This window comes from Silene latifolia, chromosome 11 (assembly GCF_048544455.1).
Source record: "Silene latifolia isolate original U9 population chromosome 11, ASM4854445v1, whole genome shotgun sequence".
Lineage (NCBI taxonomy): Eukaryota > Viridiplantae > Streptophyta > Magnoliopsida > Caryophyllales > Caryophyllaceae > Silene > Silene latifolia.
This window is the reverse complement of record NC_133536.1, coordinates 30,543,969-30,562,051: the sequence shown is the minus strand read 5'-3', so window position 1 is coordinate 30,562,051 and position 18,083 is coordinate 30,543,969. Positions and strand designations below refer to the sequence as shown.

Here is an 18,083-nt window from a genome sequence, read left to right as displayed (position 1 = left end):
TGTGTTAGTCAAGAATCAAAAACCTGTTTGATAATGAATAACTTTAATCTATACTCTTTACAAGAGATCCTTAGCAATGGTTCATTTGAGGTTTTAGAAGCAAATTCATATTTGTCTTTAGTTACGATATTTTAATGGAGATTTGAATCAAAAACGAAATGATATCGTATATGAATTGTGGTAAAGAAATAGAACAATATGATAACGGAATAGTGGAAAACAAAACATTCATCGTTATATTAATACTTGTAAACAACAAGTAAAGCATTTACATAGTGACCTCTACCCAACTATGATAAAAGATTCCAAGACCCAAATTCATATCAACTTGGGCACGGTGTGGCCGATGAAACCCTTATCAATATAACTCGGTGGATTAACGCTTTAATCGATTCTACTTTTATAATTCTTGGTCGATAATATTACATTAACATTTATCTTTAGCCCAAAACACATTCAACAAGGGGACGGTGTGGCCGATAAAACCCTTATCGAAAAACTTTTGTTGAGTTCAATCCAAATTTCGAATAAATGTGTCCATGATCCAAACCCACATTAACTTGGGCACGGTGTGGCCGATGAAACCCTCATCAACATGAATTCGGTGGATAGACATTTATCACCCACTTCCCCTACGTAACAAGGTTTGTACCCCGGTGTGGCCGAGTGCACTCCCTCACGAAATAGGTTTTCATGGTTTCTACTATTTGGTAAGGCTATGTCTCAATTAATTGTTTTAGCGAGAGGTCATGTCAATTTATTATCTATCACGTTTTAATTGAACTAAAGCGGTGAACTACGATAATTCTAATTGACACGGTCGATAAACTCGATAAAATAAGGATGCATGTTTTAGTTATGGCGATTTAGCAATGCATGTGACATAAAATAAAATGCAAGCAAAAGATAAATAAATCCTAGTATGGCCTTTCCTAAAATAGAAAAAACTCTTAATCTATTACATATTCGGAAACCAACTCCATTGGTCCCTTGAACTTCGGTTGTGGTACGCATCTCGAGGTAACACCGTCTTTATGTATCGCCATTCTTGAAGAAATCCGTCTTTTGGAACTCCGGAATGAATAAAATTACATAATAAATTACATAATTTCCTATTATACATTTGTAACTAAAATAAAATAAATCTATTAAATATTACAAAACGGTGATACGAGATCACAATAAAAAATTACAACCGAATCGATATTCCCATACATTTCGGGAAATACCAATTAAAATCTAAGGCCATACTAAGTAAAATTACATAATTCAAAATTACATAAATTAAAATTATGACAATCATAAGGAAAATGCAGCATTATAATATGTATAAACATTCTCAATTTTTTATGCTAAATCGCCTTTTAATTAGCCAATATCGTATATTACTCGGTTTTTACGGATTTGCGTGATTTCAACATTTTATAATCACAAAAATGCATAAACTCATATTTATGCATAAGTTAATTACCCTAACCTCTTAGGACTCAAAATATAGTCTCCACTAGTAATTTGACCATAATTAACTTTTATTTACAAAATTGGTCATAAAAGGACTAAAAATACAAAAATAAGCTATTAAACTTCAAATAAATCCAAAAATTTCAAATAAATTCAAAATTCAAAATTTAAATTCATGAACATTCTGGAAAAATCCATGACACTCATAATGTTCAAAATCTTAGGTTAAAAATTTCGAAAATTTTCCGGAAAAACAATGTTGCGGTTTATCGATATTTAATAAAATAATCATAAAAACATGGAAAAATTATTTTCATTAACTTTTCAATTTTAGATCTGAAAAATACAATAAAATGCAACATTAGACGTTTTTCCTAAGTCATAGATTATATTTTATTAATTTTTCACTAATAATGTCACTATTTATGCTATTTGTTTTTCAAAAATTCATAAATCATGCTAAAAGACTTCTTTATAGCCAATTATTTTACACACTTCTTGTAAAATTTCATGTGACAACATATTAATTTTCTATGACCATATTCGAAATTTAACTCATATTAACCTATTTTTCACTTAAATCCGAATTTAATAATGAAAAATTCATTTTTCGAGCATAACAAGTGCAAAAATTATGAAAATTTACAGGTTATCTCAAAATAATATATGTAACAACATATCCAAAAAACAAGTGAAAATTCGAAGTATAGCTAATTTTAGACCAAAAATGACATTTTTACTCATAAAATCACATTTAAATGTCATTATTGTAAAATATGAACAATAAAAATCCGAAAAATTAACCAAAATATCCTAAAACACTTTAGGACCAGAAATATTAACATGCATGTAATAATTTCGTGATATATCATAATAACACAAATTTTACAAGTTTTATTTGTTATTCATATAACTCGGAAAACCTTTTAACCAATTTGCATGCAAACAACCGAGGCTCTTGATACCGATTGAAAGAAATGTAGATCTATATACATATTAACATACTCTTATATGTCTAAATAATTTGTCATAAAATTAAATACGGATTTTATGCATGCAAACAATATGATAAAAGAGAAGAAATCATTTTCTTACATTCAATATTTCGGCTATATTGGGCACAAGAGAGATCACCTTTCTCTCTTGTTCTTGAGCTTTTCCTTTATGGATGAACAAGATCTAAGTGTAAGATCTCTCCCCAAGCTTTATACCCAAGGCTTAACACTTAATCTAATTAATATTATAAGTACTAGTATAATATTAATCTTAGTAGAAAATTGACCCAAAAATTGTTTTGTTTTCACTCCTAAAACCGGGTAGGAGAAGGTAATTTTGGAGTATATTATCTCTCTAATTATCTCTAAAATGTAGAGAGGAAATTATCTTTCTTACACTAGGAAAATGATAATTGAATGAATGAATTAATTTTTTGGAAGAGAAAACTCTCTAAAATCCCCTTGGAAAAACCGGTGGGTAGGAGCCCTTTAGGGGAGCCAATGCATGCCCATATTTGTCTTCACACGGTGAGTAGGGTTGCATGGCTACTTAAGCTATTTAATCATTATGTTTTCTATTTAAAAAATAAACACAATTTTAGCCTAATGCTCCTCCATTATTTCGGCACTATTACATAATATGGATTCCATATTATTTTGTCAATTGTCAATATGTCACATGTCATGTGTGACATAAATTTGTTGTGTATTTTTAACATATTAAAAATCAACGTATTAATAAAAATACGTCACACACAAAAAATCGACTTAGTAATTCCATAATTACTAGTGCCAAAATATTTTACCATTTATAAATCACAACTGATTGTATTTATAACAATTCATTCAATTTAATTGTTACTTTAAACAATTATTTCATCCGAGTAATGATACAATTCAATTACTCAGACCGTATCTTATTTAATCACATTTCAATATGATACGTAAATTTTACTTCCAAAATCGTCCGTCAATTTTCAAGTAATTTAATCAACTCGTAACGTTATACGATTAATTAAATAATCAATTAAGTGTATTGCCCTTTAGGTATGACCTAGGGGGTCAACTGATCACCACCGTCACACGACAGTAATGTCAAACTCTAGTCAGCCAATCATTACCGATATATGTTGACCAGTTGACAGTAACAAAATTACTTTCCAGTTGTATTCTTTAAAATGAGATTTAATAATGATATTTAAATCATGTGATCGCACTATTTTTGAGGACACATTTCCCAACATAAAAGGCATTTCCACCATGTCATCTGGCATATTAATCAAAGATGCGAGTTTTGCAAGAGCATCTGCAAATTGATTTTCTTCCCGAGGTAGGTGTAGTTAGGTCACGTGATCAAAGAATTGGGCAACTTGGTCTATTCTAGCTTGATAAGGTGCTAGGCTTTCGCTTCGGATTTTCCAAGATCCCGTAAATTGATTGATGATCAGTGATGAATCCCCGTGTACTCGGAGGTTCTTAATGCCTAAGCTCACTGCCACTTGTAGTCCAATGAGACAAGCTTCATATTCTGCAGCGTTATTTGTCACCTCGAAGTCGAGTTTGACAGAGATTGGTGTAGGCTCGCCTTAAGGAGAAATGAGCAACACTCCTATTCCAAATCCTCTTAAGTTTGATGCTCCATCAAAGTAAAGGTCCCAGGAGTCTACATCAGTTTGGAGTATATCCTCGTCTGGAAATGACCAAGTATCTATTGTTTGTGCATCATTGATGGGATTTTCTGCGAAGAATTTGGCAACGGCGCGCCCTTTTATAACTTTCAGGGACACGTATTTGAGATCGAACTCTGAGAGCATCAAAGTCCATCTTGCTCGACGTCCATTGAGGACGGGTTTTTCGAAGAGATATTTGACCGGATCCATTTTGGAGTATATTTTGACGGAGTAGCTAAGCATGTAATGGCGTAGCTTCTTTGTTGCCCACACAAGAGCGAGGCATGTCTTTTCGAGTTGCGAGTATTTGCACTCGTACTCCCAAGAACTTCTTACTAAGGTAGTAGATAGCCCTTTCCCCCGTTCCTACGGTTTGAGCAAGCATGGCACCCATTGCTGTCTCGGTTACTGTGAGATATAAACCAAGAGGTTGATCTCGTTGAGGTGGCATGAGCACTGGTGGTTTAGCCAATATCCCTTTGATTCGATCAAATGCCTTTTGACAATCATCATCCCGCATGGTGTGGTCCGTTTTCTTGAGCTTCTTGAAGATAGGTTCACAAATCATGGTGAGTTTCAATATGAATCGACTTATATATTGCACTTTCCCTAGGAATCCTCTTAATTATTTTTCTGTTTGAGGTTGTGGCATTTCGATCAGAGCCTTGATCTTGGAAGGGTCTATTTCTATACCTCGTTGGCTAACGACGTATCCCAAGAGTTTACCAGATGTTACTCCGAATGCGCACTTCTGAGGGTTGAGCCTCATGTTGTACTTTCGTAGCCTTGCGAAAAATTTGCGAAGGTTCGCAATATGCCCCTCTCTATCCTTGGACTTGACAATCATGTCGTCTACGTATACCTCAACTTGTTTGTGCATCATGTCATGTAAGAGCGTAGTTGCGGTGCGTTGATATGTAGCTCCGGCGTTGATCAACCCGAACGGCATGACCGTATAGCAATAGGTTCCCCATTGAGTTACAAAGGCGGTCTTGTGCATGTCTTCTATGGCCATCTTGATTTGGTTATAATCCGCATATCCATCCATGAAGGATAGTAATGCGTGGTCCGCAGTATTGTCCGCCAATATGTCGATGTGTGGTAGAGGGAAGTCATCTTTAGGACTTGCTTGTTTAAGTCCCTAAAATCAACACAAACACGGATTCTCCCATCCTTTTTGGGTACGGGTACTATGTTGGCTACCCAGTCAGAATACTCGGAAACTTTGATGAACCCGGCTTTGAATTGCTTATCAACTTCTTCCTTAATCTTGAGAGCACATTCCGTTCTCATTCGACGAAGCTTCTGTTTTACAGGCTTGAAACCTGGCTTAATCGTGATTCTGTGTTCGGCGATATCCCTGTCGATCCCTGACATGTCTTTGTAGGACCACGTGAAAACGTCTTTGAATTCGTGTAGGAGATCTATGAAGTCGACCCTTTCGGTAGAGCTGAGGGTAGTCCCTATCCTAAGTTCTTGGGGTTCTAGTTCGGTTCCTACATTGATGGGTTTGGTGTTCTCTATTACTGGTCCCCCTTCCCCTTCCTGTAGTATTTCTTTGGCTACGTAAGGAGGTATTTCAATTGAGTCTGGGTCTTGGTCATCGTAAGTATCATCGTAAACAGAATTGCACTCAAGATAACACGAAGAGTAAGCAGAACCTGATTTATTCATACTAAAGTTTGAGAAAAGTTGAAACAAAGAAGCCATCTGATCTGTGGTGGCAAAGGGGCAAAGGTGACTCCTTAGCGACTTCTCTAGACTCCGACTCTGACTCCGACTCTGACTTTGACTCGAATTCATCGTCTTCTGGTTCTCCTTTGAATATCTCTCCTTCTCTAGTGGTGAGCTTGAAGAGTCTTCCTTGATTGTTGGTCGACTTGATTGATTTTCTCCATCCTTTCTGCTGACTCACGTTAGTTTCTGTGATTAACGCGGTGGGGTTGAAGCGATCGTCCTGAAGTATCATGGTAATGATCTCATCCTCCGCGGCTCTAACGAATCAGTCTTCTCCAAACAAAAGACAAACAGCTTGTTCGTCTAAGCAAGGTGCTTGACGGGTTTTGACGGTAGGAACTGTATCTGGAGGGATGAAGTAGCAATCGTGAAAGATCTCGATTCCGGCTAGCTTTCTCTCGAGATAATGCAAAGGCTCGGGAAATCCGTGAAAGAGTTCTAGACTTCCTTCCTTGACAAAGTACCCATTTAGGGTAGGGAGATAGGGTCGCATTTGGACTCCTACATACTTACAGTTTTGCACTTGAGCAAGCATCTCGAGAACTTCCTCTTTGGTGGGTTTGTACCCTAGTCCAAGTGGTATCCTTTTTGAGTTGCCTTCCTTGTATGGTGCGAAGGTGTTTCTTCGGATGGGATTCAAAGGCATTCCAGGGAAGTATCTCTGGGATTTGAGTATGTGGTTGACCACCAAGTTGGAGTAGGGATTGTAGTATAAGGGTGCCAATTCGCTTCCAGTGACACTTATGCTTTGGAAGCCCCCAAGTTCATATATGGGATCTACAAGGACTTGATTGTTCGACTTATTTTCGATTATTTCCTTGATGGGTGACGAAGTGATCGTCACCACTTTGCCATTTAGTGGGATCTTGATCTTTTGATGAAGGGTGGATGTCACCGCTTTGGAAGCGTGAATCCAAGGTCTTCCTAGAAGTATGTTGAAGGAAGCTTCAATGTCCACTATTTGGAAGTTAACTTTTCGTTCAATTGGCCCTGTGGCTATGGTTAGGTTAACGAGTCCTACTACCTTTCGTCGTGTACCATCATATGCGTGAACATCTTGATTGGTAGGGGTCCAATCCGGCGCTTTCATGCCTAATTTGTATGCCGTTTTGAGGGGTATGACGTTGACCGCGGAGCCATCATCAACCAAAGTCATTGGCACATTCTGCTTTAGACAAATGACAGTAATGTAAAGAGCCAAGTTGTGACTGGCGCCAAAAGGTGGCAAATCTTCGTCTGAAAAAGTAATCGGATTACTTAGCTTCGGTGATTCTTGGAAGACCAAGTTGACTACATCTTCGGGTGTGGAGTTATGTGCTACATTTAGTTTGGCCAAGGCTTGCAGTAAAGCTTGGCGATGTGGGAATGAGCTTGCTACCAATTGCCAGACTGAAAGATCAGCCTTCATTTTCTGTAATTGCTTGAGCAAATGATCAGTGGAGTCATCTTCGTTATCATTTGGTGTGACAACGTTGGTTGGACCATTTTGAATAGTGTTTTGATATGGACGCCCCGAATGAGTTAGGTGGTCCACATCTTGGTCTTCACCATTTTGGACTATTTCTTTGACTAGGGAGTTTTCAATGAGATACTCGTCCTCGTCATCATCGGCCCAAACTCCATTGATTGTAGCTAGTTCCCTCATTCTCATGATTTCATCCTCTAATTGCGTGCTTTGGTCGACTAGTTTATCAACCACGGCGACTATTTCTTGCATAGTAGCATTTTGAGAGAAGATTAGTGGCACATGCCCCTTGGGTGTTGCGTTGGGATCATGTAAAGTTGTCACCACATTTTCTAATTCCCAAATTTGTCTATCCACACTCCTTGCCCATGTGATGAAGTCGGAAATGGTAGGGGAGATAGTAGAGTAGAACCCTTCATTCTCGATTGCATAGATTTCATCTTCAATTGGAGAAATGAGGTGTGAGCAATCTAAGGTAGATTCCTCACTTGTGATCACTAGAATCCCAAGAGGGTTCTGCGTGTTGTTGGGTTTACCTCCCAGCGGTATTGGTAGTCGACCATCTTCAATCATGTCTTGAAGCACATTTTTCAATTTGTAGCATTTTTCTGTGTCATGCCACTTGCCCCTATGGTATTCACAGTACGAGTTCTCGTCCCAGAACTTCGATTTCTTTTCGGGTTCGGGAGTAGGTCCTATGGGTTGGAGTTTGCCTTGTTTCATTAACCTTTTTAGAGCGTTGGAGTAAGTATCCCCAAGATTTGTGAATTTCCTTGGTGGGGTACTTTTCTTGGATGGCTCGAGAAGGTTAACTTCAACGGTCTTGCTAGTGGAGCCGTATGAACGACTTGTAGAGCCTTGGTATCCCCGACCTACCGTTTTGGACAAGAGCCCTTTACGGATGTCATCTTCAATCCTTATTCCTAGTACGGTGAAGTCCTTGAAAGTCTTGATGTTTTGGTATCTCAAATGGTTGGCATAAATGGGATTGAGATTATCCACGAACTTCTCCACAAGGGTAGCCTCATTCGGGCGTTCAACTAGTTGGGTACTAGTCTTTCTCCACCTACTTAGGAAGTCGGTGAATCCTTTTTTGTCATTCTGGGTAAGAACCTCTAGAGTGCGCATGTTAACTTGGATCTCGGCATTATCCGCATATTGCTTAGCAAATTCGATCGCGGCATCTTCCCAATTAGCGATCTTCTTGTGTTCTAAGGAGTATAACCATTGCTTTGGGATAGTGTCAAGAGATGAAGGAAAGATCCTTAAGAACATCTCGGGTTTGATGCCTTTGATAGACATGTAATCCTTGAAGGCACGGATGTGGTTCAAAGGGTTTTCGTGCCCCTTGAATTTAGGGATATCCGTCATATTGAAGTTGGTTGGCAATTTGGAATTGACGGCCTCATACTTGCGATTATTCTCCCTATAAATGTCATCCCCTTTAAGATACATCAACTGCTCCTCTAAGTATTGGAGTCTTTTCTCGGCTACAGTCATTCCCATGGGAGGATTTTCGTCCTTGGATTCACTCGCGAAGTCACCCACTACTTCACTTTCTTGAGGAGGCAACCTCCCCTCTACGACGTAGATCCAGCCCTCGATGGTGTCAAGGCGATCATACACTTGGTCTTGGGTAACTTGGATTTGGGCTAGCGCGGCTAGGATTCGATCATTACCATCTTGAAGTTGGTTGAGGTTCGTGTCGCTGGTTCCAGGCATCTTGAAAACTGGATAAGAGATCGATGACGAATCAAAACACGATCGACCATTCTAACACACTTGCTAAGAGAAGAAATGTTTTGACTCGTGAAGTGGGTGTGTGCCACTTGTGTTGAGTGAGCTTTGAAGAAAAGACAAGGATTTGAAAATGTGTATCCTAGTCAACTATAGTGTAGTTGTAGGAGTGGACTCGAAGTGAGGTTTTGAAATGGGCTTGGGCCCGAATTTTGACTCGACAAACGGACAGAGTTTCGACTGGGTTTTACGCTAATCAATGGCCTTTTTCGAAATTTTTATTTAAAAAAAAGGGTTTTGATTTTTACAAAAATCATCATGGTTTCGTTTAGAAATGGTGATCACGTAAGGTGCAAACATTTATACAAGCATTATAACGGGATGCCGAGTGCATTTAAAAGGGTTTTGGTTTAAAGGGTGGGTTGCCATACCGAACCATCAAACCCGAAGTCTGTGGAGAGGCTCGTACCAAACAAGAGTAAGGCCAATTTCTAGTCCATTTCCTGAAGTAGTGAAGGCCCTTAATACAAACAAGAGTAAGCATCATGGTATGGATGACGTCAATCGCTATCCATCCTTAGGCCCAAATAAGAATTAAGACCGTTTAGACGGGACGATTGGTCGAATGGGTTGGGTTGGGCCTAGGAAGGCCGAATGAAACGATCTAGGAAGACCGAGTTATGAAAACCGACAATTGTCTTGTACAAACTATTCCCTAACCTTGTTCAAGTTTCACCCTTGGCTACACGTAAGTGTATTATCTCCAGCGGAGTCGCCAAACTGTGGACAATGGGGGCCCACGGGGGCGCTTGGGAGAGAGAACAAGCGTTTGCATTTTGTGGAGTCGCCACCAATTTTTATGGGAAATTGGAACCGTTCGAATACCTCGTGCCATGTCAAGACATAAAGTAGAGACATGAAAACCAAGCAATCGTTACCCTTAGCATTCTATGTCTAGAATGACTCTCGTGGATGCCAATGAACACGGATGTTCACAGAGATCTGGAGTAAGGGGTGAGGGTACGTATTAGGAAGCTCTTTTGATCGAGCACCTAATCCCGCCCACCTCGATAGCGGCCTCTACTAATGATTAGGGACATCATCTATACTCGATATATCGTCGATTATATGCATGCAATGCAACATCCAAGTTTTAATCCTAGCATGTGAATTTAGACTAAGTCGGTTAACACGTATTTTAACATACAATTAATGTCAAAGTAGGATTTAATGTTCAATTACATGTGAAGGCATACAAATGATATAAGAAATATGGTAAATACAATTACAAAATTACGATAATGAAAATTACAATAATTACATCGGGTTTGTTGATTTATGTCGAAAATACCTTTCAAACGGATAATTTGAGAAAACGAATAAAGGAAGAATTAACGAACAAATTATTAGGCAATAATACGGTTAATAGTTAATCATACGTAAGCTAATTAAACTAGGTCAAGCAACAACGGAAGTTCAGAGACAGAAATCATCCTGGAACAGGCGCAGCAGGACTGCGCCCTTTGGAAGAGGCGCAGCAGTTCCTGCGTCTGTTCCAAGGGTGAGTTCTGGCTGTGAAGCCGGAACTGCAAATCGTTAATATTAATTGGTTAATTTAAAGGATTGATTAATATATTCACTCAGATGGAAGTGATTAATAGGTTATTTACATGTGATTAATGGTCATAAAAGCAATAAAACATGGATGAGACGAATGCAAACGAATTATTTACATGGATGAATGATTGATTAATGACATGGGTGAACTAAATAGGTTAAACATGATGAATTGATGACAAATAATATAATAGACAGATGAAAATATATCAAAGATCGAATTCCAGGAACCCAATATGAACAAATCGAATTTCTATAACCCGGATTGAATTTAACGACGAAAACCAGCAAATATGAGATTATAAAGGATTTAAGTCGGATTTAAATGACAAATTACATGTGTTAATGATGATGATTAATATACATGTGAAATTATTGTGATTATATCAAAGAATTAACAAGAAACAAACGAAACAAATAAAAGACGAACGAATTACAGAAGACGAAGGAAGAAGAAAGGAAGCAGGAACTGCGGCAGCCTTACGAAGAGGCGCAGCTGTTGCTGCGTCCTTTCTCGACGGTTTGTCTTCTGGAAATCCGTAAAAAGGAGGTTTTAAACGAGGTTTTAGAAATCAGTTTTAATTGGTATTTTCGACGTAAACCTTACATTAATGATACAAAAAGTAAATAACAATAATAAAAGAGAGATATACACCCACAGACTTACATGTTTGACGAAACGAGATGAACTAAGTTTACGATTAGTGATGCTCGACTCGAACTATAATGCAAATGTAAAAGTGCCCTCGTAAGAGGAAAACGATTAGTTTAGTTAAGTTGATTGATGTGGAGTTGGTCAAATTGGTCGGTCATGCAAACGAGGCTGGTACTCAGAAGGACCCGAGCTTACGTGGTCGAATGTTCAAGCACGTATACGCCAAAAAGTAAGAACAAAGGTCTAGAATGCAAAGGGAGAAGAGAAGGGAGGACACTCGCGTGAGAAATATGAGGAGCGAAGGCTCCTATTTATACTAATCACGTGAAGGAGTTAGGGTTTCGGAGAGACTTTGGAAGTGAATCTCGGAAAGATATGAAAAAGATACGAAAAATACGCAGAAAAGGACCTGGGAAGAGGCGCAGCAGTCACTGCGTCCCTTGGAAGAGGCGTAGCACCTGCTGCGTCTGTTCTAGAGGTGATCAAAAGCGGGCTTGGGACGGACATGGGTCGGGCCCAACTGCTAAAAAAGTGTCCGGCGGGCCTTATAATTTAACCCGAGCCCGCTAAGCGGGCCAGTTTCCACTGTCCGTACCCGCCCGCTTTATGAGAGCGGGCCGGCCCGCGGGCTTGGCTTAAATCAAATACAGAAATTAGTGTTTCTATTAAAACACGAGTTTTTTTATCGCTACCTCCCATTAAAACTTAACAATTGTCTTTAAAAGCTTACCTTTAAGAAAGTATACTAATTTTCAAAAGATAAGTTTACTAGAATTTGGAAAAAACACAAGTTTGGCAATGTTCTACTGTTGTACTACAAACATCAGAATTTCATTTTTCCGTTAATATTTGTGTGGCATTGTTAGCGGTTACATACAGTCCCGTGTAAATACTTGAAAGGTACTATCTTTATAGACAATCCCGTTAGCATGTCCATTCTCGGAGAATCTTTATACGAGAAGTGTAAATACCGACAATAATCTCCCACTTATACGTAAGGCATAAATATTCATTTGCGCTACCTAATTGGTTTAGAGTGTACAAATTGGAAATGAAATGAGCAGAGAACGTCGGAGGATTGAGAGTTTGAAGACTTTTATAAGCTTACTTTTAATAGCGGGCCTAGCGGGCCGTCCATGGGCAATTTTGTTTAGTCCAAGCCCGCCCATTTATTCTAGCGGGCCTAGTTTTCTTGTCCGCTACCCATTTAATTTTTGATTTTTCTTGTCCAAGCCCGCTATTTTGGCGGGCCGGACGGGTTGGGCCAAACGGACCGGCCCGCACTTGATCAGCTCTAGTCTGTTCCCAAGTGGTTTCCTCTTGCGGAAGAAAGATTTCCGTGTTTAAATTATGGAATAAAGGGATAATTTGGTTTTCCTTAATATTTTGTATGAATATTACGGGAAATTATTTACCAAAGAATAAAAGATTTTGACATATTTGTAAAATATGGAATAGAAATATCCGGAACATTCCAGAACATTCTGACTTGGGATTTAACGGTTATCAGAAAATGAAGACGATTTTAGGCCCGGACTCCAAATGTACTCTAATTACAGTCAAAACGACCGTATTGGCACGTAGATGACAACTAAGAGTTAGACATTAGTGTTTGAGCAATTACTTGACGATAAACTTACGAACTGTCACAAATCGTTCCGCGTACCAAACATGCGGCCCAATCATCACCGGGTGGTTTGCGAGAGGTGCAGAAATGAGGTATCTACAGCAGTCTACTAGTAAGAGGGATGAAAGATACAAGCCATATAGAAGGAGAGTTAACAGGGTCGAAGAAAATCAGCAACTCCCTACTCTGGCAGAGTATGGATTCACTACTGTCATCGGAGGAATCCTGAAAGCACTCAGGGAGATGGGAGATGGAGTAAGGTGGCCCAAGCCACCGGTCGAAGGACAGGCATGGCGAAGATAGCAAGAAGAAGTGTGAGTTCCATCGTAATATTGGGCATAACACTAAAGACTGCTACACACTACGAAGGGAGATCAAGCGTCTGTATGAGCAAGGAGAACTGAGCCACAACGTGGGGGCAAGCAGTAGGATAAGGTAGGCTCCGTGAAGCCTACAACTCCACCCACATGCACCAAGATAATAAACGTGATAATAGGCGGCTCAAATCTAAGTGGGTTGACATATTCAGCAGTTAAAAGGCACGCCACTTAGACTAAGGGAGATAGGCCAGCAAATTCCTGCAGAATTTCTCACAGTGATCAACCTGCTGTTGCCTTTGATGAAGGAGATGTATGTGACGAACGGGAACATCATGATGCACTCATTATCACCCTGTCGATGGCTAAGCGTACATCGAAAGGTCCTGTAGATAGATACAGCGGCTCGGTCAACCTGATCATGTTAAAAACCATAGAAAACATGGGGTTCAGTGAAAAAGATTTGCAGAAGAAAACCATCCCGTTGGTAGGATTTAGTGGGGAAACAACCAACTCACTAGGCGAGATAGTCATCCCAACCTATGTGGGATGGGTCAACAAACAGATCAGGTACCTAGTCATAGACGGACCCTCTACCTACAATGTCATCCTGAGAAGACCGTGGCTGCACCAGATGAAGGCAGTCCCCTCAACATACCATCAATGCATAAAATTCCCCACTCCATGGGGGGTAAAGACAATACGAGGAGATCAGGAGGAAGTTAGAGGCTGCTACAAGAAAGCACTAAAGTGCACCACCAGCCTTCCAGCATAACAATTACAAAAGCAGCCTGTCCAGGACGAATACATTGAGCCCCGAGCTGAGGAGCTAGATCAAATCAACCTGAACAAGCTGCACCCAGAGAGGACCGTGCTAATTGGAGCTGGATGCACAGGAAACCTAAGGTAGTAACTAATCAAATTTCTGCAGGCTAACATGGATTGCTTTGCATGGTCACATGACAACATGATAGGAATAGACCCATCCATCATAACACATAAACTCAGTATAGACCCAAAATGTAAACCCATCCAGCAGAGGCGAAGAAAGTTTGCAGCTGAGAGGAATAAGATGATTAATCAGGAGGTAGACAGCCTTCTGGCAGCAAAAAAAGATAAGAGAAGTAAAATATCCAGAGTGGTTATCCAACGTGGTGGTGGTGCCTAAGAAGAATGGAAAATGGAGAGTATGTGTGGACTTCACTGATCTTAATAAGGCATGCCCTAAAGATCCCTTCCCGCTACCTTATATTGACGCAATGGTGGATGCAACAGCAGGACATGAAATGTCGACATTCCTGGACGCATGGAGTGGTTACAATCAAATAAAAATGGATCCTGCAGATCAAGAGAGGACAGCGTTCATGTCTGAAAGAGGGATATATTGTTACAATGTCATGTCATTCGGCCTAAAGAATGCAGGTTCCACATATCAGAGACTGGTCAACCGCATGTTCAAAGAGTAGATAGGAAGAACTATGAAGGTGTATATTAATGATATGGTGGTGAAATCAGAAAAAGCTACAGATCACATGCGGCACCTGGCAGAGATATTCAACACCCTGAGGGAGTACAAGATGAAGCTAAACCCATCTAAATACACCTTTGGAGTATCCTCTGGTAAATTCTTAGGCTACATTGTAACCCAGAGGGGGATAGAAGCCAGCATCGAGCAGATCAAGGCTGTGTTTCAATTGGAGTCACCTGAAAAACCAAAGGACGTTCAGAGACTAGCTGGCAAGGTAGCAGCTTTAAGCAGATTCATCTCAAGGTCCTCAGAGAAGTGCAGGATATTCTACGACATACAAAGAAAGAGCCAGAAGTTTGAGTGGACTGTAGACCATGAGCAAGCATTCAGGGAGCTGAAGCATTATCTCAGCAACCCACCGCTGCTGTCAAAACCGGAGCCAGGAGAACCACTGTTCCTCTACCTAGCTGTCACCGAGGTAGCAGTGAGCGCCGTTCTAGTCAGAGAGCAGGATAAGGAACAAAAGCCAGTCTATTATGTATGCGAATCTCTGCTGCCAGCAGAGACCAGGTACACCTCTCTTGAAAAGTTAGTGCTAGCTCTGGTAGTGGCATCTTATAAGCTACGCCGCTATTTTGAGTCCCACACCATACATGTCGTGACCAACTACCCGCTGAAATCCGTCATGAGGTAACCTGAGCTGTCAGGCAGAATGTCAAAATGGTCTGTACACCTTAGTGGGTATGATATCCAATATGACCCCAGGACGGCAATCAAATCACAAGCACTGGCAGACTTTGTTTCGGACTTCAGCCCAGCCATCCAAAATCAAGCAGACGAGAAAATCTTGACCCTAGAAGGGGGCATGGAGACAGAGGTCTGGCAGATGCACATCGACGGAGCCTTCAACCAGAGGGGGGGCAAGTGTAGGGTTAATCCTACGATCACCACAGGGGGATCTGATAGCACAGGCAGTAAGGTGTAAATTCAAGGCAACTAATAATGAAACAGAATACGAGGCTTTGATACTAGGAATGCAGCTAGCTCTGGAGTTGGGAGTCAAGAACCTACACATATCTATCGATTCTTTGCAAATAGTTAACCATCTTAATGACGAGTTTATAGCCAGAGACTCAAAAATGGTCGCATATTTAAAGGTAGCAAAAGAGCTAAAACAGAAATTCAAAACTTGCAAGCTCAAGCAGATTCCCAGAGATCAGAACGTAGAGGCAGATGCCTTAGCAACTCTGGGGGCAACATTCAAACCAACAGAACTGTCCAGCATCCCCATCGCACACATGATGGAACCTTCTATCCAGAAGGTAGACGAAATAGACAGAGGAGAATTGGAGGATCAGCAGGATGAGCTGGGAGTTCAGGCAACCACGGAAGTCGGGGCAAACTCCCAGCCAACTAACCGGTCGCCTGATCAGCCAGCTACACAGGCAGATGACTGGGACTGGCGGACGCCTTACCTAGACTGGCTGCGTAATAACAAGCTTCCAGACGACAGAAAGGAGATAAGAGGCTTCAAAATGAGAGCCTCCAGATTTATACTAATTGATGATATACTTTTCAGGAAATCAGTGGCAGGTCCCTACTTACGATGCCTGGATAAGCAGGAAGCACAGACTGTATTACATGCTCTCCATATTGGTGAATGTGGAAACCATGCAGGGGCAGGAGTCTGTCAAACAAAGCTCTTAGACAAGGTTACTTCTGGCCCACGATGAGGGCAGATGCAGTAGAATATGCCCGTAAGTGTGACGTCTGCCAGCGAACAACACCAATGATCCACCAGCCAGCAGAGCCCTTACACCCTATCATTTCTCCCTGGCAATTCATGACATGGGGAATGGACATAGTGGGCCCTCTACCTAGAGCCACAGGGAACAGAATATGGATGCTGGCGATGATAGATTACTTTTCCAAATGGATAGAAGCAGAAGCATTCACAGAAGTAAAAGACAAATAGGTCATCTCTTTCATAAAACGAAATATTATCTACAGGTTTGGCATCCCATCAGAAATCATATGTGACAATGACTCACAATTCATCTCGAACGATGCTGAGGGATACTGTGCCAGATGGAACATCACCCTGAAAAAATCAGCACCCAGGACTCCAAAGTCTAACGGGCAAGCTGAGTACAGTAACAAAATTATCATGGATAATCTGAGAAGGAGGTTACAGGAGTTAGGAGGAAAGTGGGCAGATGAATTGCCACTAGTGTTATGGTCAGACAGAATGACGCCAAAGATAGCAACAAGCCAAACACCCTTCAGCCTGGTGTTTGGTGCGGAAGCAGTCATTCCATCAGAAGTTCTAGTTCCCACTTACACGTATGGATGTATGACAGGGGAACTGAACAAGGCAGAGATGGTCAGGAGCCTGGACACAGTAGATGAGCTGCGCGCAAGTGCAAAGATACGTCTAGCTGCCTACAAGCAGTCAGTTGCCAGGAGTTACAACAAGAATATGAAAGTCAGGCTCCTGGAGGTAGGAGATCTCGTTCTCCGTGAGGTGTTTCAGAACACTAAAAATTGAAAGGCAGGCAAATTCGCCTACAAATGGGAAGGACCATACGAGGTAGAAGGAGTTGTTGGCCATGGTGCATACAGACTGATGACTATGGACGGTCAAATCATACAACGCCCATGGAACATACTTCACCTGAAGAGATATTACTTTTAATAATAAGTAGATTTTAGCCTACAGAGTAATGTACTATGAAAAGCCAAATTATTTCAAAATAAAAAAGCAAAAAATCCGGTAGTAGGCATACTACCAATTTCATGTCCTTTTCTGATACCTTTGTTTCTTTCAATTTTTAAACTACTATTGGAGTGGTGTGGTCTGAAAGCTTCCTGGGACCACAATGGCTCTGGGACCACATGAGATGGCGTCAGGTACTTCACATCACCCTGATAGACTTTTTTGTTTTCAGGCTTCTCTAGGTGCATCACTCTGAATCTTAATGTCTATGGTACGTTGAAAGCGTATCTAGCAGGACTGTCAACTTCTAACGCAGGGTGACAAGGCACATGGCACTCCAACATTCCTAACCTACTTTCTCCACTAGGAGCACCCTCACCAGGCGGACTATGGAACATACGAAAGGGAGCCTGGTTGACAGCTGAAACGAATACCCAGCTACCCCTGATACCACCCCCTGGACGTAGCTCGCACTAATCACAATTAATCAGGGCCCCAGCATGCATGCACACATATATGGAACGCAGGGATCTCTGAGCTACTAGAATCCTACAACGTCCTATTAGTCCTAGAATGACGATAAACTTGCCTAAATTACGCCCCTGTTGGCTCTAAAAC

General features: G+C 40.7%; 1 protein-coding gene across 1 annotated transcript; it reads left to right on the top strand.

Moving 5' to 3' along the window:
* Positions 1-15,783: 15,783 nt before the first annotated feature.
* On the top strand, positions 15,784-16,482 carry LOC141613198 (uncharacterized). Its single transcript, XM_074431939.1, has one exon. The coding sequence runs from the start codon at positions 15,784-15,786 to the stop codon at positions 16,480-16,482; it is 699 nt and encodes a 232-aa protein (XP_074288040.1).
* The last annotated feature ends 1,601 nt before the right edge of the window (positions 16,483-18,083 follow it).

Coding starts and splice junctions, on each gene's coding strand:
- LOC141613198 (XM_074431939.1), top strand. CDS start 15,784: ATGCAGCTAGCTCTGGAGTTGGGAGTCAAGAACCTACACATATCTATC.